Source organism: Lissotriton helveticus, chromosome 12 (assembly GCF_964261635.1).
Source record: "Lissotriton helveticus chromosome 12, aLisHel1.1, whole genome shotgun sequence".
Classification (NCBI taxonomy): Eukaryota; Metazoa; Chordata; class Amphibia; order Caudata; family Salamandridae; genus Lissotriton; species Lissotriton helveticus.
Genome location: NC_136073.1, coordinates 819,499,820 through 819,511,851, shown reverse-complemented (window position 1 = coordinate 819,511,851; position 12,032 = coordinate 819,499,820). Strand labels below are relative to the sequence as shown.

The 12,032-nt window shown below is 46.9% G+C and overlaps 1 protein-coding gene across 1 annotated transcript in view; it reads left to right on the top strand.

The window, feature by feature from the left end:
- The window catches only part of LOC144799119 (unconventional myosin-Ie-like), a 232,423-nt gene that overhangs the window by 158,979 nt on the left and 61,412 nt on the right, over window positions 1–12,032 (top strand). Inside the window, exons 15-18 of the mRNA XM_078670315.1 lie at window positions 490–575; window positions 1,254–1,335; window positions 1,868–1,974; window positions 3,120–3,218. Coding sequence (XP_078526441.1) covers window positions 490–575; window positions 1,254–1,335; window positions 1,868–1,974; window positions 3,120–3,218 — 374 coding nt within the window. The remainder of the gene's footprint in view (window positions 1–489; window positions 576–1,253; window positions 1,336–1,867; window positions 1,975–3,119; window positions 3,219–12,032) is intronic.

The following is a 12,032-nucleotide window of genomic DNA, read 5'->3' as shown; positions in this document are numbered from 1 at the left end:
AGGAATTGAATTTGCTCAAACACCCAATATAAACTCTATCTGATATTCACACAGTAAACTACATACAACCGTTGCTAATCAAATACCCATATTTTTTATACAAGTTTTATAGTTTGTGTTGAGGTGCATAATTTGACTTGTGTGAGCTTCATTTCACTAGCTCCTGATCTTATTTCAGAAAAATACACAGGGCCCCTTCCGTAAAGGTACTTAGACAACCTTCATCAGAAAACGTGCAATACAACTTCAGTAGAAAGGTGTCGGACAACTTTTAAGGTTCTTGTAGAATTTGTTACCAAATTTATCCATCCCAGGGCATTCCAAGCAGGTAACTTGTAATGCGGGTAATCCCAGCGAATAACATTTAATGTGTCTGTTGACTTGGTGCGTGGCTGTTGTGGAGGCTTTTTTACACATGTTTTATCGCAATTTTTATAGCTGTGTTGTTAGAAGGTGTTTGAGGGTAGAAATTGTTCTTTTTCTTGTTAGGTATCTTATGATGTGGAGGGATTCTGCGAACGGAACCGTGATGTGCTCTTCAACGATCTCATCGAGCTGATGCAGAGCAGTGAGCTGTAAGTGTGGAGTCCACAATAAATGGGTGGGAAACTCCAAAATGGTCTCTTTTGACTAGCAGTTCATTCAACCATCAAAACATGCCTTGCAAACTCCCATCCACTATCATTACATATCCCCATTCAACCACCTACAATATTGCAAATGTAAGTATAAGACTCGCACATCATCTCCACACCATCCAGCCAGGACACAAAGGACCAACAAATCAAACCGAACATCACACTGTTTCACTCGTTAAAATCTCCAAACGTGGTTGATTCTGTGTTGCAGGATTTGGAATTTCCCAATAGGATGTCCCTCTAAGGGCGGAGATATGTTCATGTTCTTATTATCAGTACTTTCTGCTCTGCATTGCCAAGCTTTGCAAACAGCAGAGTGTTGCTGACCTGTTTCCTGTACAATTGGAAATCAAAGCAGAGTTGTTTCTACAATGAGAGATCTTTACAGTATGTGGATATGTTTGACCCAATTTTATCATTAAAGATGTTTTCCAAACATTACTGTATGGGAACTTATCAGGGTCCATTCCAGTCAAATAGACACAAACTCCTTCCTCTCCTCCTCTATAGCTGTTCTGCCCTAGCTAGCTGATTACAGGCAGTCAGTGTACACGCTTAAATCTTTAATTTTATTCTTCCATCCTTCCTGAATGTTTGTTTTTTATTCCACCACAGCCCTTTTATCAGGGAACGTTTCCCAGAAAATATTAACGCTGAAAAGAAAGGCCGACCGACCACCGCCAGCAGCAAGATCAAGGTATGTGTGTATCAGGAGCTGCCCCGACATCCTTTCGGCCAGCTGTAGCTTTCCCTGGGGTGGAGGGACTTTTCATGGAAGTCTTTAGTCCCTGTTAATAGTAGGGATGAAAGGTCACAAAATAGAGGATTTTTTCTGATAATGAAATTAATGCACCAGCGATAAAGCAATCACTCCAGTGTCACATATTATTGTCAAATGGGAAGACCGCAATTACCACTCAGCTTTTCTGGTTTCAATTGTTCGAAAGGAGGAATACCAAAATAAGGAAAAGTACAAATACTGTGAGCAAAAATAACCCTGCCCAAAATATAATTGCAATATTTTTAAGTGACAAAGAAAAGACCAAGGGCTCGAGTTAGAGGTGGATGGTAATAAAATTAGAATAATGACTTAAAAAGTGGTTTTATCTACAAGTCTGCCTTTTTAGAGGCAGGGAGACCACTGGAAGCCATGCCCATACAACTCTGAATAACCATGTGCACAGAAATGTTAAAACTAAATATTATTCCTTTTTTTCACTCTTTTAAAGAAACAAGCCAACGACCTGGTGAAGACACTGATGAAATGCACCCCTCACTATATCCGCTGTATTAAGCCCAATGAGACAAAGAAGCCCCGCGACTGGGAGGAAAGCAGGTACTAGGGAAATCGACAACGCAAGATTAGGGAGCCAATGCCAGGGAATAAGGTCTTTTTGGGTATGGCATTAGGAGAAGCGAGAGCAAAAGTTAAGTGCTGAGGGTAACCTGGTAATCCGAGTGGACATAAAGTGCAGAAAGGATACTTGGATGAAGCGATCTTTGGAAGACATAGAATGGAAACAGAAGGATGCTTGGAATACAAGCACGGAGATGTTTATGGGACCGAGATTGTGTCCCAGGAAAGCGAGTGAAGACTGAGGGGCGAGAAACGGATGGGAACCTGGGACCGACGGCTAGAAAAGGCATTTCTGAGATGAAGAACCAATAAGATTTTCAGAGGAAGGGAATGAAGGCAGAGTACATCAGCCAAGTTGTTAAATGAACATAGGGTTGAGAAGGTAGCAGGAATTCAAGGCGGTCGGCTGGAGGCCAAAGCCAGAAGGGTCCGGATAGGGGATTGTATAGCTCAAAGGATGTAGTGATCAGTGTGTAGATCATTGGGGTAATAACGAGTAAACATGTAGATGTTATAGTGAAGAGGAGGACGAGGAGATAGGCTAAGGAAGAGGTATTTGGGGGTTGATGGGAGAAGTGGTGAGATAGGGTTCAAGTATTGAGGATACAGGAGGTAGTAAAGAAGGAAAGGGGAAATGGATACAAATGAGTTGGGGTGCGTAAAATAGGGGTGCCTAAAATAGTTGGCCTATTAGCGGAAAGAGATTATTACAGTGTGTGTGTGTGTGTATTTTTCCCCCCCCCAGAGGTGCTCTATAACTGATTGGTGGGTTTGTTTTAGTTCCTATTTATTTTGCTGCCCCTCACCGCTCCTTTTGCTTTTTTGACATATCCTTCTGTTATGGTGCTTTTTTGCTCCATTCCATTTCTGCACTTGTTTACAACCATTTTTATTCTGCTCTGTGATGTTGTTTTACTAAAACATCCATGCATGTTTGACGTTTGCAAAGTGACCCTGTCTGCTTGTCTTGGCATGCCTGTTTTTTCACCTCTGCACTTGATTTTGATTTGTGTCTTAAATTGCTTTGTCTCTTTCCTTTGCCCTTTGCATTGATTTATCCTCTCCCTTTGCTTTTCCCCTTAAACTGTTCCTCCTAACTCGGATTTTCTTGTCTTTTTTTAAAGAGTGAAGCATCAAGTCGAATACCTGGGACTAAAGGAGAATATCCGGGTGCGACGAGCTGGCTACGCCTACCGCAGGGTCTTCCAGAAGTTTCTTCAGAGGTACAAGCAGTGTTAGGAACAGTCTGTTTCTATTTATGCAAGGCAAAAATGTGTAATCTAGTTGTGTTGATGATGCTTATACTAGTGGAAATTACATAATTTAATTATTAGCAATATGACTTAGAATAAAGATGGGTTTCCCTTTAATTTCCTCTCTGACAACAGAAGTTAAGTGAAATTGCTGAAAAGGTTGAAATAGACTTCATTCATGTCCGCTTTATTACAAAGATTATTTTGCAAGTTTGTTGCCAACTGGATAGGCCTGCTCCTGTTTTAGGGACTGATCTTCACCCCGTTGGAGCTTTTGTTTAACAAGAACCTGTTTTATTGTGCTGAATAGAGGAATGGAAATGAAAATATGTTCATATTACTGTTTTGTTAAGGCATCCTTGAATTTGGTAGATATTGAAAATGTGAAAGGAACTTGGAATATGGAAAACATTTTGGTACCTTAAGCTATCTAACTTTTGATTTTCAATGTCTCCTTTTTCTTTAATATCAATTCAGGGTCAGGGGCAAAGGTAACCACATTCCAGGTACAGGGACCAAAGGGGTTATGTTTGAAATGTCTTGCTGAGTAAAGTATCTGTGTGAGCTGAAGAGCGGGCGTAGACGTACCATATAAGGTGCCCATAGCAGGGTCTGCACGTCTTTCATAATCAGTCAGACTCTTCAGGCTCAGCATCCCCTGTGTGAGAGACCTGATGGCGCCCCGGACTAACTCTCCTGTGTCAGCAGCAGAGCATCATCTCTGGTGGGCCATTGCTCTTGAGTGCCTTTTGCTTTGTGTCCTTGAATTTGCTGCACAGTAGATTAGACGGGGTGTCTGGGTCAACGATGGAACAGGGGCCACAGCAGGATATGCATCTTCTGTGCATCCTGTCAGACAGTTCGGACAGTGGTGTCACATGTAAAGGCGATTGAGTGCTTCCACCCAGCTGGTGGGGACATAAATGTTCTTGCACTGGATCTTAACTTTAAAGCCAGTAAGTGAAAAAACATGCAGCAGAGTTTCCACTGAACTAACTAATAAAGGTGTAAAAGAATTGCGCAGTGAAGTTTACATAAATCAACAGCGCTACAGAGCTGTGGATGGTCTTGATTAGGGGTGGGCAAGAAACTCCACTCTGCCAGCGAAGTTCACTGAATTTTTCCCACTATGCGAGTATTGCAGAGTTCCAGAAAAACTCCGCCATGCAAAGCGTGCAGAGTTAATTCTAGCATGTGACTCACTAACGTTAAGTTGGGGAGCGAGATTTGCGTCCCCCAACGTGATCATTCGCATTGAAAAAGCTGCTGCTCGAGTATAAAATTCATGTGAATGGTGAAAGAAGTAGCACTCTAGTGTGCCGCGGATGCTGTTCGCACTTACTTTACTGTGCGGAACAGGCTCTCAGTACTAACAATCAGTGGGACCAGCGCAAAATTTTTGCCCGCTTGCAGAACTTTGCTGACTTTTTGTGAATTGCCACAGAATTCCTCGGAGTAAAATTCCACAAGTTCAGCTCACCTCTAGTCTAAATGGGGGGCATATGAAAGCATTGCCATAAACACATTAACTATAACAAAAGCAATGACTTTGAAAATGTGAACAGGTTTCAGTTGGTTGAGCTTTTTGACTTGAACAACTTTAATCCCGCCTCACCCCTTTCATTGTGCTGCTAAACGTTGTCCATTAAGGAATGAGTTAATTATGAAGAAAACCAGCATGGGCGAAGCTAATATTATTGGTTTGGTCTTTGCAAACTGGTGTATGTTTGTTTTAATTTTTTTTTTTTTTTTTGCAAGCCAATAGCACAAAATAAAATAAAAATGCCACCTAAATGTATGGCAATATGCCTGCAGTAAAATTTAGAAATAAACAAAACATCACATATACTTTTAATGGAGTAATTCTTGTGTTTTCTAGCAGGCAGAATTCTTATGGGCTAAAACACTACTGGGTTAGAATTATTTCAATATGAAAGATTATGTTAAACATTCGAGGATGACTAAAAAACAGGATGCACAATAGAAATAAAAATGCATTGGCATGGTCCGGTACTAGACAATGGCTCTGGCACTGAAGCGGCTCAAACGAGCTGAGCCACTCTCCCATTTTGTACACTGTAGTTTGTGGAAGCAAAATTGGAATGACGTTGGACAGAACAATAGATAAAGAAGTCTGACACACAGTACCATTATCTATATACGTATTTGGTTTTTTTTCTGTAAATGAATTTATTTGCTTACATGAGACTGGTGAGCCCAGACCTAAACAGGAAGGGTACATGAGTAACAAAAAGCATACATTCAATACTGGTGAGATGTAAGAGGATCCACCTACCTTCTCCTCCCCATTCAGGAAAATATTAAAAAAAACAAGAAGTGGAAATGCAATAGGTCTCTCTTATTGGAGTTGGAGCTAATGTTTTTTACCTAGCCATGTTCAGGGTGCTGTACCATATGTGAAGAAAAGCGGTCCCCTGGGACCTCTTTTGGCCACATATTGTACTGTACCCTGCAACATGGCTCGGCAAAGGATATGGGGTAGTGGTGAGAGCTGCCGACTAGTGAGCTGGGGATCCCGGTTGGAGTCTGCTGATAGGCTCAACATCCTGTGATATGGGCTGATTGTTTCATATCCCCGAGTCCATGGCAATATAAATAAGTGTTTGTAAAGTAACAAAACATGAGCAAAAAAGCAGTGGCCTTGGAGCTGTGGTGGGGGCCTGCCAGCAGTGTTGTGGGAGGCGTGAGGAGGAGGCACGGGGATATTAAGGGATATGAAGAAACCGAAGCAGTGTTGTGGGAGGGATGAGGAGGAGGCACAGGGAGATAAAGGGACGGCATGCATGATAACAGAAGTTTCACTGCACAAGTAACAAGTAAACAGAACAGTTAAGGAGCAAAGAGGCAGGCCAACTAAAACAAGAGTTCTCTCCAAGTATAAATAACCTGAACAGTAAGAACACATTTAAGAGGGGTGGTCCTCATGGGAGGATTTAAAATTCCTAAAGGAGGGACTACTAAGTGTTGTCACCAATGATAAGCCAGTATGTTCGAGGCATGTGGGCTGCTAAATTCATATCTTGTGCATAGATCGCCGCCTAGTGTTGGGTCCGGATGATTGCACATTGTTGTCCTGGAAGAGTCTTCGAAGTATCACGAGATAGGTGGCTCCTCCCCTGGACTACAGTGCGCATGGGCATCGACTCCATCCCCAGATTGTTTTTTTCCGCCATTGGGTTCGGATGTGATTTCGACGTCTCCTGTCGGAATCGATAAAAAAACAGTTCTCTGAATGCCAAAAGGCTTTCTAACCTCGTCGGTATTGTTGGCGTTCGGTTCTCGTGTATACTCCAACTCTTCGTGTCGGTTTTCTGGGGAGTCGTGTGACTCTTCTGTCATCGAGGCCCTTTGACACAGCAAGACCCCGACGAAACTACAATGGAACGAAGTCCGTTCAAAAAGTGTCCCGTGTGCGGTTCAAAGTACCCACACATCGACGTGCATCCTGTATGCAACAAGTGCCTGTCGCCGGACCACAACGAGGCCGACTGTATGGCCTGTTCGATGTTCCGGTCAAAGAAGACGCTCAAGATTCGGCGCGTGGCGCGCCTTGAGGCCCAGCGATCGGCACCGGTGGACATCTTCAACGACCCCGAAGCAGACGAGCAAGAGCTTCAGCTTCAGATATCGCCTCCATCGGCAGAGGTCGAGCCCGACTACGGAGAGGCCGTGGAGGGCCTGGACCTAGACGAATACGTCGAGGAGGTAGGGGACGACGAGTAAGTTTATGGGGCCGCGGAAGATAGCTCGGAGGAAGAGCTATGCCCCGTCCGTACCATAACTAAGGCTCAGGTCACGGGATCGCCACTCGGCCTTACCCACGACCCTCCACCTAAGTCCTCGGCCCCGCCTTCTGGCCCGGCTACAGACATTTCAGCGGAGCCTCCGTTACAGAAAACGAAACCGAAACCATCGACTTCTTCTAAGATGGACGACGCACCATCGAAACCGCAGACGGCAGACACGGCTTCAAAATCGTCGTCTTCGGAGGCTTCCAAACCGAAAAAGGCAGTCGACAATGAAAAGGCACCCAAAGGGGCCAAGGAGGCCGGCTCCAAGAAAGTCGTCGAGCATGTGTCGAGCAAGGTGGTGGAGTCGACATCGAAGAAGACTGTCGAGAAACCTTCACCCAAACCTGCCGTGCCTACCTCTGAAACCACGACGCAAAGGGGAAGAACTGCCGATCCGAAGCCGGCGGCGTCATCGCCTAAGGCAAAGACAGGGGAACGGACCCTTGCTGTCGAGGGTGCGTCCGTGCCCCAACAGAAGTCGGCAACGCTCGGATCCTCACCTGGTGGTGGATCGAAGGCCTCGGTCGGATCGACGAAGCCGTCCGCTTCTTTTACTAAGCAGGTCGCGGACTCCCTGAAGAGGATACGGGACAAGGCGTCAGAACCAAAAAAGTCCTCGGTACCGACGGTGGCTGTCCCGCTGAAGAAGACTTCGACGCCAATCCTCTATACTCTGCCGCCAAAGGTAGCGCCGAAGCCTTTCGCACCTCGTACGGTGCCCGATGACTCGGAGGGGCTGCGGCAAACTCAGCGTGCTGGAAGCTCTGCTCAACCACTTTCGCAGGACGACAATGCGGAGCATTTCATCGACGCCGACACGGGCAAATTACTGCTCTACAAAAGGAAAATTACATCCCAGCCGGTGGACTCCTATGTAATTCCTCTAAAAAAGAAAAGGCCTGCACCAGATACTCCAGAGCTTGTGGAACCCATTCCTCAACAGCCTAGGAGGAGTCCAACGCCTTCACCCACCTACTCAGGTGGGGATGGGAATGAACAGGATGATGAATATACCTTCCCTGCCAATAATGACCCTGATGAACAGCAGGGCTCATGGATAGACACTGGTGACCAGGGTGACCAACAGGTGGTTAGTGACCCACAGCTTTATGGAATAAAAACTTCTCCTACTGAAGACTCGGCGGCATTTAATGCCTTGATTGAACGGGCGGCTGCAAATCACAAGGTGGAGATGCATGCCGACCCTGTGGAGGTTGACTTTTTGTTTGATACATTCTCTGCATCGGAAAAGACTGTCAAAACACTGCCAATGCTTAAAGGGGTTCTCAAACATGCCACTGACATTTTCAAGGAACCCACCGGGGCACGGGTGGTCAACCCACGTATAGAGAAGAAATACAGACCGGCACCTGGGGACCCTGCTTATATACGAGGCCAGTTGCCTCTAGACTCTTTGGTCGTCTCCAATGCCCGCAAGAGGGCGAATTCACAGACAACGGGTGAAGCTCCTCCCCCGGACAAAGAGTCAAAAGTACTGGAGGCAGGGGGCAAAAGGGTGGCAGCACAGGCTGCAAACATATGGCGCATATCCAATACACAAGCCCTGTTGGCTAGATATGATAGGGCGCATTATGACACCTTGGAACAGCTTCTGCAACACCTTCCAGACAAGTTCAAAGAAGGAGCTGAAATGTTAATCCAAGAGGGCAAGCTCATTTCTAATGCTGCGATTAAATGTGCGCTTGACGTTGCAGATACGGCAGCAAGGGCGGTGAACACTAGTGTTATGTTGAGGCGTCAAGCTTGGCTCCGCATCTCTGGGTTCAAGCCCGAGATCCAAACAACTATCCTCAACCAACCTGTCAATCCAGACAGACTGTTTGGCCCAGAGGTTGACACCACCCTTGAGAAAATTAAAAAAGACACTGAGACGGCTAAGTCCATGGGTGCACTTCAGTCTCAGCAATAGAGGGGCAACAATTTTCGTCGCTCAGGTACAAGGGGTGTTGCCAGAGGACACTTGGCACAGCAGACAAGTTTCCATAGAGGAGGCGCCCAGGCCTCTTACCCCAAGCAGAATAGAGGTGGTTACAGAGGAAACAGCGCCAAGGGCAGAGGCAGAGGCAACAATACTTCCCGTTCCTCTGCTGCCACCAAACAGTGACTCCCTGTCACTGCCCCCCGACCATCCATCACCTGTCGGGGGAAGACTCCAACAGTTCCTGCCAGTCTGGAAAAACATCACCACAGACAGGTGGGTGAGGAAGCTTATCCAGTTCGGGTATTGTTTGGAGTTAACGTCCACTCCCCCCAACATACCCCCAAAACAACGTCCTATGTCAGCAGAGCACTTGCACTTGTTGCAGCAGGAGGTTCTCGTAATGCTGCAAAAAGGAGCAATAGAGCTCGTGCCAGTGGAGGAGGAAGGCACAGGGGTTTATTCCCTGTACTTCTTAATACCAAAGAAGGACGGCTCACTCAGACCCATTCTGGACCTGCGCCCCCTCAATCTATACATACTCTCGGAACATTTTCACATGTTAACGCTACAACAGGTTCTTCCACTTTTAAACAAAGGAGACTTCCTCGCAACCTTGGACCTCAAGGATGCTTACTTTCACATACCACTCCACCCATCCCACAGAAAGTACCTCAGGTTTACCATACAGAACAGGCATTACCAGTTCAAGGTCCTACCCTTCGGAGTGACCACTGCCCCCAGAGTGTTCACGAAGTGTCTGGCGACCGTGGCGGCGCACCTCAGGAGACAGAACATACATGTCTACCCTTACCTGGACGACTGGCTCGTTCAAGCCAAGTCGGAACAGCAGTGCGCCGCAGACATGTCCCACACTATTCACCTCCTTCACAGTCTGGGGTTCTCCTTAAACTATCCAAAGTCGCACCTCCAACCTGCCCACGTGCGGCAGTATCTGGGCGCGACCATCAATACTCTGGCTGCCACAGCACAGCCAAACCCGGCGAGGAATCGACAACATCCAGTGGCTAATCCAGAGGTTCAGACCCCAACACTCACTCCCAGCGAGAGTGTTCATGCAGTTGATAGGCATGATGGCCTCCTGCATCTTCATAGTCCCGCACGCGAGACTGCATATGCGTCCGCTCCAGGAATGTCTAGCACATCAGTGGACGCAGGCTCATGGACAGTTGAAAGACCTAGTGTTGGTAACCGGTCGGGCATACAACTCTCTGCTTTGGTGGACTCCACACAACCTTTGCAAAGGCCGACCGTTCCAAGAGCCTGTACCACAGATCATCCTCACGACGGACGCCTCTCTCCAGGGTTGGGGGGCTCACGTGCTCCACTACATGGTGCAGGGACTATGGACGACAGAGCAAAGGAAGATGCACATCAACTGCCTGGAGTTGATGGCGATCTTTATGGCGTTAAAGTCCTTCAAAGTACATTTGTGCAACAAGGTCGTGCTGATCCGGACGGACAACATGACGGCCATGTACTACATCCAGAAGCAGGGGGGTACGCACTCTCCACATCTGTCTCATCTGGCTCAGAGCATGTGGAAGTGGGCCATTCAGAGGAACATCTTCCTCATGGCGGAACACCTTCCGGGCAAGGACAACCAGATGGCGGATCTGCTCAGCAGGTACAGCCATCAAATGCACGAGTGGGAGATACATCCATCTGTACTCCGCCCGTACTTCCAGCAGTGGGGTCATCCAGAGATAGACCTGTTTGCCACAAGGGAAAACGCAAAATGCCAAAACTTTGCCGCCAGGTTCCCTCACCCACAGTCGCAAGGCAATGCGATATGGATGAACTGGTCAGGCAGATTTGCGTACGCTTTTCCCCCAGCACACCTCATTCCGCTGGTGGCAAGAAAGCTAAAGCAACACTCGCTGACGCTCATCCTGGTTGCTCCAACATGGGCACGCCAACCATGGTACACCACGTTTCTAGAACTCTCCGTGGTACCGCATCAACGACTGCACCTCACGCCCAGGCTCTTGACGCAGAACCATGGCGACATTCAGCACCCAGATCCGCAACAGCTCAATCTGGCGATCTGGCTCCTGAAGTCCTAGAGTTTGGCTACCTTAATCTGCCTCCTGAATGTATGGACATCATCAGAGAGGCAAGGAAACCCACTACCCGAGCTTGCTATGCAGCGAAATGGAAGCGTTTTGTCATATACTGTACAGAGCATGACATAAATCCGCTAGATGCATCCATTCCAAACATCATTTGCTACTTGTTACATCTTTACAAATGCAATTTAGCGTACGCTTCCATCCGAATACACTTGTCAGCCATAGCAGCTTATCTTCAGAACAGGCAGCACCTCTCTGTTTTCAGGGTGCCTGCCATTAAAGCTTTTCTAGAAGGGCTGAAGCGGGTCATTCCTCCCAGAACCCCACCCGCTCCAATTTGGAATCTCAACGTGGTCCTCACTAGGTTGATGGGTCCACCCTTTGAGCCTCTACATTCATGTGAGATTCAATTCCTGACATGGAAAGTGGCTTTCCTCATTGCCATCACGTCTCTCAGACGTGTTAGTGAGCTACAGGCGCTCACTATACAAGAGCCATTTATTCAGGTTCATTCCAACAGGGTGGTGCTCCGCACTAACCCCAAGTTCCTTCCAAAGGTGGTGTCGCAATTTCACGTCAATCAGTCAATTGAACTGCCCGCATTCTTTCCAAATCCAGAGACGGTAGCGGAAAGAATGCTCCATACCTTGGGCGTTAAAAGGGCGTTGATGTACTATATTGACAGAACACAACCATTTAGGAAAACACAACAACTATTCGTTGCCTTTTCCGCTCAGCACAAGGGCAACCCCATTTCCAAAGCGGGAATAGCCAGGTGGATCGTTAAATGTATTCAGATTTGCTATCAGAAAGCTAAACGCACTTTATCGATCCCACCCAGAGCACACTCCACACGCAAGTTAGGAGCCTCCATGGCATTCCTAGGAAACATTCCTTTAGAAGACATTTGCAGAGCAGCCACGTGGTCCACACCACACAC